A 14,619-nucleotide genomic window follows, 5' to 3' on the forward strand; every position below is an offset into this window, starting at 1 on the left:
AAAGAATATTAGGATTTATGGCGTGCCAGAGTCAGCAGAATGAGACTCCCCATCAATGAACGCTTTTGTGGACATACTGCTACGGGAAGGCTTGGAGCTGGACGAGTCAGATATCCACATCGAACACACACATCGCTCACTGGTCTCTCCCCCGCCAATTGAGACTCCTCCACGCTCGATAGTCGTTAAGTTTCTAAGTTATTAGACTAAAGAACTGATACTTCGCAAGGCCAGGTCAAGAAGAGGGTTCACCTGGAATGCCAAAAAAAATAACATTGGATCATGACTACCCTCCTCTCATTCTTAAGAAGCGGAAAGACTATGCAGACATGCACAAAACTCTGAAAGAAAATCAGGTATAATTTCAGACCCTCTTCCCGGCCAGATTGAAAGTAAAATATACTGATGGAGCCAGAATATACAACATGGTGGAGGAAACAACCGAAGATATGACTAGGAGAGGCTACATGGTGAAGATCATCAAACCGCCTGACACAATCCTTGAACAGCTGAAGTGGCTGACCTGGAATAGAGCGGCCAAAGGGTCCAGGAGGCAGCAGAACCCAGGATCAGACCCTGGCTACAAAGCAAAATTGAGAGCCTTCAGGAGGACTGAGACCCTACCTTCGAAGTTGACTTTACTTCAGTTCTATTACTGTTATCAAATGTTAAGTGTTGATTATGTTCTGTGTTTGCTGTTCAAGAGGACCGGGGAACCAATTCATTTGTACAAAGTAGCTAAGAGGGTAGTAACATAAATGTATAGCAGATCTGTAAAACTGGTAATGATTAATATTACACAATCCAGTTAAAAGGTGGAAAGCCCTATCTAAACTCAAAAGAGATAAAGTCCAAATTGCGTTAATGCAAGAAACTCATCTCTCAGATGAGGAACATACAAAATTAAACAAGCTGGGCTTTAAACATGTCTTTTACTCCTCCCACAATTCTGGACGGCGATTTTGATATCTGGGGCACTAAACTATGAACACATATCGGAACACAAAGATAAGGAAGGCCGATATGTTATGATAACCGGTAGAGTGGAAGGTACGCTTACTGTCTTGTACACCTTTCCTTTGATTCTTGCTGCCACTCTTCTGTCACACAACACCCCTGACACCTTTCTCCACCCACTCCAACCTGCCTGCACTCGCCTCTTCACCTCTTTCCTACACTCCCCATCACACTGGACTGTTGACCCCAAATACTTAAACTCCTGCACCTTCTTGACCTCAGCCCCCTGTAACCTCACTGTTCCACTTCCCTCCCTCTCGTTCATACACATGTATTCTGTCTTACCATGACTGACTTTCATTCCTTTTCTTTCCAAAGCAGACTTCCACCTTTCCAGGTGTTCCTCCACCTGCTCTCTGCTCTCACTACAGATCACAATGTCATCCGCAAACAGACATGTTTTTGGGGCAGATCGAATTTGCTTTAACAAGTCAGGAGTGAATCTATGTATCTCAAACCTTCTGTACATCCTATGTCATTCATCTGTTCCCCCTGCCAAGGACAAGAGGAGTCAAAACACCAAGAAGTCACAACACATCAGCAACCACCAAGGAGAGCCACCTGAAGAGAATTTAAGAATTGAGGGACATCAGGGTCCAGATACAGACTGTGTTCCTTGCCTCTGTAAAGCACTTTGAATTGCCTCCCTGTATGAAATGTGCTACATAAAAAAGTTGCCCTGCCGTGAAGCTGGGGTGTATAGGCTAAATAAAGCTTGTCTTGACAGTTATTACTGATTATAAATGCATGAATTTATTATCCCATATCACATCTATCAGTGTATATTAAAACACTGTGTGCTTCAGGGTGAGCTCAGTTAAATGACCACAGAGAAACACAAATTACCACTTTATCCACTTTTACTTCACCACAGAACTTGATAGTGTTTACTATCTTATACACCAAGTATAATCTGCTGTATTTGTTTAAGTTTTCCAAATTCAGAAGATTATACTTATTTAAGATTTTGAGGCTTATCTAAAGCTGTTAATGTTTGCTTATACAATAATACAGTGGGTGTCAGTGTGATTTTACTGATCTGTCTACAAGGTTGTTAAATGGTATGAAATATGTGAAAGAATCATTGCATTCATGGAAACATTTAGTTGGAAGTGTTTTCACCTCAGAGTTGCCAGCAGCAGCCCTGGTACTGATCTACCTGCTGAGATCTGTCAGAACAACAACCTATGGTCAGTGATGCTAGATCCCCCCCAAGAGAGTCAGATTAAGTTGAACTCGCTTCGTGGTACAGGTCTCTGGTATGAAGGTGTGCAGACACACAGAAGAAGTGACTGATCAATCTGTACTTGGGTTATGTTGGGAAAATGCTTTGTTATGGCTTGTTCAAATGCTCCAAAAGGTGTTATACATCTACAGGTGCTCAGGAAGAACAACATCTCCCAGAAACTGCTGGTGTCCGCTGCTCCAATGAGAGCATCCTTACATACTGTATATGTGTATGGCACAGCAGCAGCACAGTGGCTCAGAGGAAAACACTCCAGAAGGTCATTAATACAGCCCAGGAGGTCGTCGGCGGCCCTCTGCTCACTCTGGAAGAACTACACAGTTCCCACTGCTTCAAAAAAAGCCCAGAATATCATTAAGGACACTTCACACCCAGGACGTCCACTCTTTGAACTGCTGCCGTGAGGTAGATGGTTCAGAGCAATCAAATCAAGGACCACTAGATTCTGGAATAGTTTTTATCCAACAGCAGTTACCACACTCAATGCTGCTAAAATATAATATGCCTGTGAGTGAGAGGGGGCATGTGAGAGGGCTGCTGTTTATTTAGTGGCTATGTTTTTATATGGTTTTATTTCATAAGTTATGTTTTTTTCCTATTGCTGCACCGACCAGAGGCCACTCTAAAATGTCATTGTTTGTGTTACATGACAATAGAGGATTATCTTATCTTATTTGTACATGAAGGTGTTTTGGTGTAGAGCAGATGATGTACTTGTGCTTGAGCTGCTTCACATGGTTCTCACACATAACAGACCACGAGTATGCAGAAGAGTTGGCGACTGCACCCAGCTCTGCCTGGCAGACAGAGACTGATTGACAGAGCTGGAACTCCTGACACTAGCAGGAACTGCCCATAGTACCAACTTGACTGTCCAAATAGCTCAGACCCCCTCTCGGAGCATTGTGTTCATGCAGCTGAACTGTATGTATTGAAGAATGCTCCTTTGCTGCAAGTATTAAAATCCTTACATAAAGTGAATCGGCCTTGGTCCATTCAGTCCGTTTGTTTATGGTAGAATAACCCCAACAGGTTAATGATTCGTTATTTTTCTGGTTTAATGATTTGACACTTTGCTCTGTCTCAGTCCAAGGGTTGTCTATATATCCAAAGACATTAACCTCGGCTTTTCTTTAACATTTGTCAAGGCGTTTAAAACTATAACATTTTATACGCAATCATAATCCGCAGACTGATCGATAATGAAAGCTGTCCTGAGCTCCATCACAGTTTGCTCAACAGGTAAAGGTCTGTTGGTTTTACAGCTGCTACAACTGATGCATGGTCCGGATGCCCTTCCTGACGCAGCCCTCTCTATTTAACCGGGCTTGGGACCGGCCCAGAAGTCACTGGCTTGCAACCCCTGTGGCTAGATTCTGTGCCTCAGTTACAATATCTAAGAATTTTAGCTAAATGTTAAGCAGCAGTAACTGTCTCTAGTAGCCACTGGTCAGGAAAAGATGCAGTCTTGCTCACAATAAAGTGGCATCACCTGAATTATCTAAGGCACAGGAAAAATATTGACAAAGTGCTTCTGAAAGTGACCTTGGACACTGTGTTGTTGTGTCCTTTATGCAGCTCGAAGCAGAAGGTGGATCGAGCTGTCGGTGGAGGAGCAGAAGGCGTACGTGATGCAGCTGCTGGACGCACTGGAAGTGACAGACAGAGACAAGAGGCTGAAGGTAGCCAGGGCCATCCTCTACCTGGCTCAGGGTATGTAGACCCAGTGCATTATAACCAGCAATTCACCATGCAGATGTAGAAATTAGTTAACAGCTGTCATCTACATACCTTGAATTTTCTAGCTACATTTTAAGTTGTGTAAAAGCTCGTCAGTTAAAAAAAATGCAGTCAGCTCAGAAACTTGGACACAGCAAACAAAACTACTGTCTTCATTTGTCCCATTCTTTCCCACACTTTCTTCTCCAGGAGTGTTTGATGAGTGTGACACAGAGATGGATGTGCTCCACTGGTCCAGATACAATGTCTTTCTGCTCTACGACATGGGCATCTTCACAGCACTGCTGGAGCTGCTCAGCATGGAGATAGAGTGAGTAGGATGCAGTGCTGTGGCAGACATTCAGCCTTTCAACTCTTTTTAGATAGATACAGTAGATAGGTATGTAGATACTTTTATTTGTCCCTGTGGGGAATTTACATTTGCTACAGAGTCACAACGTGTTTCAGTAATCAAACAGGGTCACAACAGGCAATAGACAATAGCCCCCATACTAAAAAAAAAGTAATCAGGTGATCAACTCCCACCTAGACTAGCTGAACGTCCTGTGTTACATATATAATAGTTTGTTGGCTTGTAGAACAGGTGAAAATTTAGATATATTTTTTGTGAATCTGGGTAGACAGTATTGTCACGCAGATGGCAACAATGTGAATGAAGGGCAAGAGGATGTCTCTTATCCCCCTCAGTGTTTTTAGCCTTAGCTAGTTTGTCCCTATAGATACAATCCATGCTTGGTAATGCGGTGCCTATCAGCTGTAGTTATTTTCTGAACCTGGTGTTTTTTTTCTCAAAATTTTTTTTTTTTTTTTTTTTTTTCTTATAAATCTTTTTCCTCCTTTGCCGAGGGGCTGCAGCAATAAAGAATGGGGCTGTAATACAAGGTAAAATGCTATTATGCGACTCAGAGAAATGAATGTCTTCCTTTCTGTTTTGATACATTAAGTATTCTTTTTATTTAAATGTCATAGGATCAAGACCTGCAAGGGCAGATGTGTTTTTACTTGTTAAAAACCATTTCTGAAGCTCGGGTCCCTCAGTACATCCCTTGTTCTCTCCCAAACCCTCCATCTCCATCTATGGCAAGAAGAGCTCACACAAGCGAGAGTAGGACTGTGGGATTAGAAACAGAAAAAGAGATTCTGAAATGCAAGAATGTGTGTGATCTGCACTTGAAACCCTCCACTGAGGACACAGTGTGGCAGCATCTCTTTTAAAGCCACGCTGTTGCCGCTGCTGTCAGTCTCATTTGGGATCCAGTTCTTTTTTTTGTTACATAAACTGCTCTGAAGCATCTTAGCACAGTCTGCCTTATCACCAGGCTGTGCAAAGCAAGCCAATCAGGCAAATACACACATGGTGTTTTCCAGGTCATTGCTGGGAATACAAAACAAAGGTTTAAAATACACATTTGATTGGATGTGAGTGTCAAAATCCTGGATTATGTTGTGTTTATTATGTGTTTGTCATAAAGATGCACATGTAATCTCACCTGTGTTGTATTTGACATGTATGCACAGACTGGTTATTTGTGGTTCCGTGTGTGTACAGTAACAGCCAGGCATGCAGTAGTGCAATGAGAAAGCCTGCCATCTCTCTTGCAGACAGCACGGAGCTCAGGTGAGGAATATAACCACATCAGTACCAGTCTACTTCACATTTTTTCTGCTTCACATAAGGAGGAGGCCAATGAACAATGTACTAAAAGATTTTCATGTACTGTATACTTTATTTTTTGGTTTCTCTGTTTTTTTGTCTCTCATCTTTGCTGTTTTTGTCAACTTAATATTTCTCATGCTTACTTTTCTGTCATCTGGCTACACGCACACACATTTACATCTAATCTACAAAATATATATACATTATATTCTTTGTCCCTCTCCCTCCCATTCATTTCCAGTCTGTTTCTGCTTAATGGAATAGTTTTTTTTGTTGTTGTTGTTGTTGTTGTTGTTGTTAATAAAACAGGCTCAACACTTCTTCACACACACATATGGTCACACATGCACAAAGCATCGTCTGTGCATCCCCAGATGAACACTTACACATAATCACTACCTACAGAAAAAGATTTGCACCTAATTGCTACAATAAAATTGAAAACTGTAAAACCTTTATATTTATTTTGAGCAAAATGAAAACCTCTGAGGGAACAAAGCGTTTAATGCATGCAACACCACCTGACTTACATCATGGACAGTGCATTATTATTTATATAGACACAAAGAGATTTCATAAACCAAATGCTACTTGCACTTACCTTTTGCTGTTCATCTGCTTGTACATATAAACCTTGTCAGCCCATCATAGTTTAGGGCACCATCATAATGCTTTCTACACTCACACACAGACACACACGTATGGCAAGCTGAGTCATGTGTGTGTGTTCCTGTTTCCTGCAGAGTTTTACTGACCATCATGTACCTGATAGTGGAGACCATTAGAGTTCAGACAGAAGATGACAGACCTGAGTGGGTAGCAGCCAGAGAGACTTTCAAGAATGAGCTAGGTGTGTCATTTAGTATATTGAAATTATATGATGATATTCCTTCATAGTTACTTTCATATATAGTCAGTCCAAAATTATTTACATTGACCTTTGACTCCCTAGGTTCATTGCTGTACAATGGAGAGCCTTTTGCCCTGCTCCTCTTTACTATGGTAACAAAATTCTGCAGCATGAATGCCCCACACTTCCCCATGAAGAAGGTACTACTGCTGCTCTGGAAGACTATACTGGTTAGTTCATCATCACCATGCTATGGGTGTTGGTCAATTTCTGTGCATTTCTGCATGTGTGTTTGTCTCTGATGAAGTCAGTATGAAGTTTCAAGTCATTTACAGAAAATATACAAAATTGTATACATTGCATACTTATTCATATGCTGTAATATCCATTGCATTACATTTCTCATCCTTGTAAATGTCCCTTTTACATTATTTACTGTACATAAACCTGTATGTTGTTGTGTTTGTGTTTCCATCCTCCTGTACAGTTCACCCTGGGGGGTTTCGAGGAGCTCCAGGAGATGAAGGTGCGGGGCCGGGAACATCTCAGCCTGCCTCCACTGCCAGAGGACAGCATCAAGGTGGTCAGGGCCATGAGAGCAGCTTCACCCCCGGCTTCCGCCATGGAGCTCATCGAACAGCAGCAGCAGCAGAAGAGGGGTCGCCGAAGCCGCAGGGTACAGCCAGCCCCACCCCCCCCACCTTACACACAAACACATTCTGAGTGCAACAGTAGCCTGACATGGATAAAATGTTATTTTACAGTCCCACCTTATAATTTACTCCTGCTTAGATCGCTCACGAGTGCTTCTCAGTAAATTCGCACACACACAAATATCTCACTTCAACATATTTTGACAAGGGGATATGAATGCAACATTTTAATATGCATTCATTGAAAAGTAGTCAAAAACAAGAAGTAGAAGTCTCAGGGCTTTAGTGACTTCACCGTATTTTTGAGCCAAAACACAGTCAAATATGAGACAGTGTTAGATACAGTAGGTAACACATAAACCACAAACACCTACAATGGAGTTTTACACATACTCTGCTGTTTATCTCAGTATCGCAGAAGCTATAAGTATGTTTGGCATCTTTCACCCTGCAGTATAACTGAACTGTATTATTAACATGGCATTATAAATGTTAACTCAGACTAATTATTCAATTTTTTTTTACCTTTTTTTCCATTGAACAGCTTCAATGAAAAGCTGGATCTACTCTAAACCGGATCTACAGAATTCCTTCTTAGCTTGTCTTCTTATTGGGTCAGGTTTTCCAAAAGTGCTTTAGTGCCAGCATCATCAGTTCCCTGTTGTATGTCAGAGATGATCTTGGTGCTGGAACAGCTTTGGGAATCCCCGCCCTTGTTTTTATTTAATTATTTATTTTTATTTTGTGGAGCTTTGACTGGACAGGCTCTCTCTTCCTAAATTCCCTCTGGTTTCTCATTGCCCCTCTTCCTTGTGTCCCCACAGAGTGCCTTTGTTGATAGCTTGGAAGGAGACAATCCCTTTCCCAAGAAGCAGGTCTTTACCCAAAAATTCCCTCCTTTCCTTCTGCATTTTCTCTCTGTATTGAGCTGGACTTTGTGCACTCCTCTGCCCCAAACCTGCCACCTTCTTTTCACTTTCTTCTTTCAGCCCCTTTGCCTTCCTTTCTCCTTCTTCTTCAACTCTCTCATTTTCCTCCTCTCTTCATTTTTCCAGTCATGTTTGGATGAACCACAGCTATTTTATGTTTTACCCTTTTCACATGCTGATTTAAATGCTAAACTATTGGACAAAAAAATCTATAGTGTTTTATTAAACACATAGATCAGAAATTAAAAAAAGAAAAGGTTTAATGCTTGGTGTGGTTGTGGTACAGCCCTATTGTCTGCCTCAGTTTCAGTATTTCATCTAATTCATCCCACTTGCATGTTTGTTGTCTGTTTTCATCAATTTTCTTTTTTTTGTCTCTTATTTTTCCTATTCAATTAATTCCACTTGTCCTCCTTTCATACTTACCCTTTTAATTCATTTTTACATGACTGGTTTCTCCATTCATATTAACACCTTATTTATTGTCAACTTCATTATATCCCTCATTTCATTGACTGCCTTTACCCCTTGACCTGTACTCTTATCTATTTTTGCTTTTCTCTTTCCTCCTTGTCCTCTTGCTTCTCTTCTCCTGCTCCTTCTCTTCCTGCCTATCCTCTCCCTGTCCTCATTTTTTTCTATGCCTTTTTCCACATTGTCATTTCCTTCACCTTCCTGAGTGTCCACTCTTAATTCTTACTGTCCCTGTCCTTCTCTCCCTACCCTATTTCTTACTCTTTTCTCCACTTTCCCCTCCACTGCAGTCTGCTCAGTATGTGATGGTGGGGTTTGAGAGACAGGGCTGACTTGTTGGCTGTTGTCATTGGTGCTGGGGCAGTCGCTAGCCATGGTCGCATAAAGACAGTCACTTCAGACATCAACAGTAGTCGCATCTCCCGTGTAGTTTTCATCACATTGCTATCAAGATTGGCTTAAAAAAATCACCTTGCACCGTAGACTATGGACTAGGGGTCAATGTCTTTAAAATGCATTCAGTGAGTAGATGAATTCAGATTTTCATGAATATAGTTTTACTTCTGTAGGTGTTGTACTGTACTTGGGATACAGTTGACATTTCTCTTAAATTGAAAACAGTTGCCCCCTAACCCTGATTATAGAAACACTAGCTTTACCTCCTACATAGCAGAGAATGGCTTCTCCATAGTGAATGGTTCACACCTCAGTTTGCCCTCGTCCTCTCTCCCTCCCTTGCTCCTCTCCATCATACACTCTACTCCTCACTTAGTCCAGCATTAGTACCACCACTGGCACACCAAACATCAGCTGCACTAGCTCAACTAATGTCCACAACGCTGACTCATGCCTGATGCTTGCACTATTACCACAGCCATTATTCATTGGACAATTTGTTTTAACTGACATACTTTATGTCTGTGTGTGTGAAAGTGTGTTTTGCACTTGAGCTGCAATGGGTTGGTTTTTAGATAAGAGCTCAGTGTAAAGTTTTGAGCCTTGCTTGCATTTTGTCTCTATCTTTTTGAAGTACAGATATGTGGTAAGTTAAATCAGACATGTTGCTTGCAGTTGCTGTGGAAAGTTTTCTTTTTGTCTCACTTTGTGAAAATGCTGCATAGATCTGATTTGCCCTTCCAGGGTTGTGGTATCTCTGCACTTTTTTATATGACATGGCTCTTTACAAAACAAAAGTAGAGAGTTAAAGGCAGTGGTGGAAGAAGTATTCAGATTGTTTACTTAAGTAAAAGTAGCAATACCACAGTGTACAAATACTTTATTACAAGTAAAAGCCTTGCATTTAAATTGTTACTTAAGTAAAAGTACAAATGTATTAGCAGAAAATATACTTAAAGTACCAAAAGTAAAAGTACTCATTTTGCAAAATGGCACAGTTTGCATTGATGTACATCATATTATTTGATTATAGCTATTGATGTATTATTGCATACATCACATTTAATATTGCAACTGGTAAAAAGAGAGCAAAATTAAATTTGACCTCCTATACTTAGAATTTGAATCATTGTTGGGTAACTTGTGAATTTTTACACCAAGGATCAATAAATCTTGTGATTATACTGTATTTTGTTTTATTAAGCTCTTTCTGAAAAGTAACTAGTAACTAAAGTTATCAAATAAATGTACTGACTAAAAAGTACAGTATTTTCCTCTGAAATGTAGTAGTGAAGTTGAGTATGAAGTACTAGACAATGAAAATACTCAAAATACAGATACCTCAAAAGTGTACTTAAGCACAGTACTTAAATAAATATACTTAGTTTCCACTGCTGGTTAAAGGAAGATGTGTGGAAATATGTTTGTTCACTCTCTTGATGAGAGTTAGATAAGAAGATAACACTGCCATGTCTGTATGATAAATATGAAGCTCCTGCCAGCAAACGGTTAGCTTAGCTTAGCATAAGCAGGGGTAATGAACAGCCTTGCTCTGTCTAAAGGCTCTCGCTTTCCAGTTTCCAAGCTAAGCTAATTGTCTATTGGCTTTAAAGTTATATTTAAAGTTTACCTTCACGGTTGTTCAATTAAACCTCTTCTCAGGAGTGAGTGGCAGTTTAAAATTCTGCACTTGTTTGAAATATTTGTTTACCTTTATGTAGGTTGGCTGTTAGGGCACAACAACTTAAATCATGATCCTTCATATTTAAACCTGAATTTTGATGACATGTAATTTCCAGCATAGCTACACCTTAACTTTCACTTAATCAGAGTTCTAATCGTGAATGGTAAACAAAAACAGTAGTGTGGGTATGCAGAGCCTTTACCAGACAGATACTGTAATATGAGTGGTATTATTCACCAACCATTCTTAAGAAAAAAACTTGTTTGTAAAACCCACTTTCGAAGTTTTCACAAAGATTCTTGCGTTCACCAATGTTTTCTTATCTGAGATTTGTTCTTAGATAAGAACAGAATCTGCACACTCAGGAACACACTTGCACACATTTGAGTGCAGATATGTTTGTGTGAAATAACTGGTTATATATTTTCTTCAGTTCTACAGTTATATAATTTTATAAGAATGAAGTTACAATAACAGTTTAGTCATCCTTTAATAATCCTCAAGTCTAAATGCAAAATACCAAATTCATTTTTTTTTCTATTGCTTAGCATCGTCACTAAAACAGACCAGTGTTACCTACCTAAGGGAATAAAAATCAATAGATTCCACTTAAAGTCTACCTGCAGTCTGTGTGTTTACTTTATCTCTGTCTACTTTAGGTTATTTCTGCTAATGTCTTCATACAGTTGGTGCAATTTGGCTACATCCTTCCTTATATATATGGTGCATTGCAAAATGAACATAAATCCTGAAAATATATTCAGTGGTCTCCTTTAACTTGATCACATGACATTTTCAATATTGATGCATCAGTATATTTCTGCAACTTTCTACAAAGTTTAACCCCTCTCCATACAGTTTATTTATTTGCCTGAAACACGTTTAATTTGTTTATAATCACTGGATCCCATGGTATTGACAGTATCACAAAGTATAGATCCAACCTGTATCAACTTGTTCCAACATCGAAGCTATAAAATGTTTTTATCGCAACACCATTCCATTCCATAAAAGGATGTTGATGTCTTGTAAATCATTTAATCACATTTCCTGAAAATTCGGGCAGACTTAATTTGGTATTTTTGAAAATTCAGAATTTAGATTTGAACTTCAATATTTGACTATACAGCATGAGTTTGTTTGCTTAGCAGTTAAAGTTGTATGTATGCTATCAGGTCAAGTGTATGTGATGGATTTTGACCTAGTCTTTACTCAGTTTTAGAAATTTCCTGCTGGTATTTATGAATATTTTAAAATATGGGATGTCAGTCACTCAGTCTTTTTCTGATCACCTATCATCCCTCTCTCTCCCAAGCCCTTGGTCAAGCAGGACAGCCTGGACACATATAACGAGCGAGACCCCTTCAAGAATGATGATGTCCGGGACGAGGAGGAAGACCCCGAGGACACAGATGGTGGCATTGAGGGCGAGGTGGACCCCCTGGATCGTGACGTCATCATCCAGCCTCCACCGCCCCCACCTCCTTTGAGACCCCCATCAGAGAGGGTCAACTTCCCCAAGGGCCTACCCTGGGCCCCTAAAGTCAGGTTAATTGCTTTGTTTTTGTTTCTTATTTATTTTTAACACCACAGCATTTGGATTATTTACAGTGGTAAAAATTAAATGTTGCAGTTACGGTAAGTGTTTCAAAGTGCCCTCTTAGAGCTTTAATTTGTGCCTTACTTCAGGATAAATTACACTGATTATATCCATACACCATACAAGTTAGTTTTAACATAGATTCTACAAAATAGCTTTAAAAATTAGTGTGTGAGACCATTCTGTGAAAAATAATACAGCTACTCATTACTTTAGCTACTAATAATAATCCCTATCAGACTAAGTTTAACAACACTTTGCTTTTATTCCACATTATATAACCTCTAAATGATTGTTGGCCACCAGCCATTCCGATCACTACAGTAGAGAAATCCTCTCACCCACAGCCAAGACTGTTTGGCTGGCAGCTGGTGTAAGTTTCCCCAACCTGAATCTATGCTGTCATTTGAGTAGTTAAAGCTAAATTTTGGGTGCTCCAATAGCTGAATGGTTATGGTGCAGTGTGCTGTGTACACATACACAATGCGTATATGACATCCGCTGACATTTGTTGCAGGTTCCCCCCCTTTCTCCATCTCCCTTGTTTCCTGTTTGCCTCTGTGTGACCCACTGACTACTAAAGGCAAAATGTGCCCAAAAATATAACTTTTAATAATTCTTCATTTTCTCTCCTCGCTACCATTGAGCAATATGCTCTCCATCTGTGTATTCCAGACAGTAGCCTGTGCGTCTCTCCAGGGTGCTGCTGCTGCTTTGAGGACATGAATAATGCATCTGAAAGAGCACATTTTATAGCACTGCATTTATCATGCATTCATTATCAGCAAACCCATGTTCTCTCTGTCCTTTAGCAACCCTTATCACAAGTGTGTTTATTCCTGTGTTTTTGGATCAGAGTGCTCAGTAAGAGGTTCTAACCCTTCACAGAGCGCAGCAACACACAGTGTGACTGATGAGATTTGAGGAAGCTAATGCATGTGCTTTTGTATTTTTGTGTGTTGTGTGAGTTCGGTCATACATACAGTAAGTGCACCCTTGAAAAAACTGCTTTTTAGTTACTTGTTCAGGTCCAGTTCTTAAATGAATCTAACATCTGAATGTAGCCTGTCTGTTTATCTACAGGGAGAAAGACATTGAACACTTCCTAGAGACCAGCAGAAACAAGTTCATCGGCTTTACTTTAGGAAAGTAGGTATTTCACCAGAGACAATAAATTATCCTTATCATCTGTTTAGCTTTTTCTTCTTTCAGTCTGGTATAACTCGTTATTGTTCTGTAGTGACACAGAGACCCTGGTGGGCTTGCCCAGACCCATCCATGAGAGTGTCAAAACGCTGAAACAGGTGAGAGGGAAAATTACTTCCATCTTTTTTTCCAGTCATTTAGCTTCTAAAACGAAAATTTACATCTTCATGTCTTTCTTCTTCTGTCTTTCTCCTCCTTTCTCCTTCCTGACATTGACATCTCACTAAAAAACTCCATACCTCCTGTTTAAACAGACTGAGAAGAGTATCTAAACAGAAGAATATCCCCCTTCTGACACCTTTATTTACAGTAGCTTGTGTTGAATGCATTTGTTTTGTTTTTTTCTTCTCCAGCACAAATATGTGTCTATTGCTGAAGTCCAGATCAAGAGGGAGGAGGAGCTACAGCAGTGTCCACTGACTCTGGTCAGTAATGTTATCAGTCCTTTTTTTAATGTATAATGGCCATCAGAATCAGAATCTGCTTTATTGGCCAGGTGTGTCGGACACACAAGGAATTTGACTCTGGTACATCGGCTCTCAATGTGTATGTACATATCCCCACGCAAGGGGCAAGTAAACAGTAAACTAGCTTAAGGCAGTGTAATATAACAAAATAAGCAGTATAAACAGGCAGTAAACAATGCAGACAGACAAAGGAATGCTCATTGTGAAATGAGATAAATAGGAATAAAAACAGAGTACTTAAAAATAGAGACCTGTATGGATTTGTATAATCTGTACAATGTATATTTACAGGTATTGCACTGAGGGTTATTGTCCAGTCAAACTGTCGTGGGTCAAGTGTTCATCAGAGAGATGGCCCAGGGGAAGAAACTGTCCTTGTGCCTGGTTGTCCTGGCGTACAGTGACCTGTAACGCCGTCCAGAGGGAAGGAGTTCGAACAGATTATGTCCCAGGTGTGAGGGGTCAGCAGTGATTCTCTCCACCCTCCTTTTGACCCGTGAGGTGTACAGGTCCTCCATGGAGGGCAGGCTCACACCAATGACCTTTTCTGCAGTCCTGACTGTCCGCTGAAGTCTGTACTTGTCCTGTTTGGTTGCTGAGCCAAACCAGACAGTGATGGAGGTGCAGAGAACAGACTCGATGATTCCTCTGTAGAACTGTATCAGCAGCTCCTGGGGCAGGTCAAACTTCCTGAGCTGGC

General features: G+C 40.3%; 1 protein-coding gene across 4 annotated transcripts in view; it reads left to right on the plus strand.

The window, feature by feature from the left end:
- The window catches only part of strip2 (striatin interacting protein 2), a 29,202-nt gene that overhangs the window by 7,730 nt on the left and 6,853 nt on the right, over positions 1–14,619 (plus strand). For 2 of the 4 annotated variants that reach the window (XM_020619184.1, XM_020619187.1), the window contains exons 4-14: positions 3,842–3,976; positions 4,193–4,313; positions 4,850–4,885; positions 5,553–5,621; positions 6,404–6,510; positions 6,613–6,740; positions 6,998–7,186; positions 11,962–12,194; positions 13,330–13,395; positions 13,487–13,550; positions 13,806–13,877. In XM_020619184.1, coding sequence (XP_020474840.1) covers positions 3,842–3,976; positions 4,193–4,313; positions 4,850–4,885; positions 5,553–5,621; positions 6,404–6,510; positions 6,613–6,740; positions 6,998–7,186; positions 11,962–12,194; positions 13,330–13,395; positions 13,487–13,550; positions 13,806–13,877 — 1,220 coding nt within the window. The remainder of the gene's footprint in view (positions 1–3,841; positions 3,977–4,192; positions 4,314–4,849; positions 4,886–5,552; positions 5,622–6,403; positions 6,511–6,612; positions 6,741–6,997; positions 7,187–11,961; positions 12,195–13,329; positions 13,396–13,486; positions 13,551–13,805; positions 13,878–14,619) is intronic. The other 2 variants (XM_020619185.1, XM_020619186.1) reach the window with 2 other exon arrangements.

The sequence above is a fragment of the Monopterus albus genome, unplaced genomic scaffold, assembly GCF_001952655.1.
Source record: "Monopterus albus unplaced genomic scaffold, M_albus_1.0 scaffold216.1, whole genome shotgun sequence".
NCBI classification, from domain to species: Eukaryota; Metazoa; Chordata; class Actinopteri; order Synbranchiformes; family Synbranchidae; genus Monopterus; species Monopterus albus.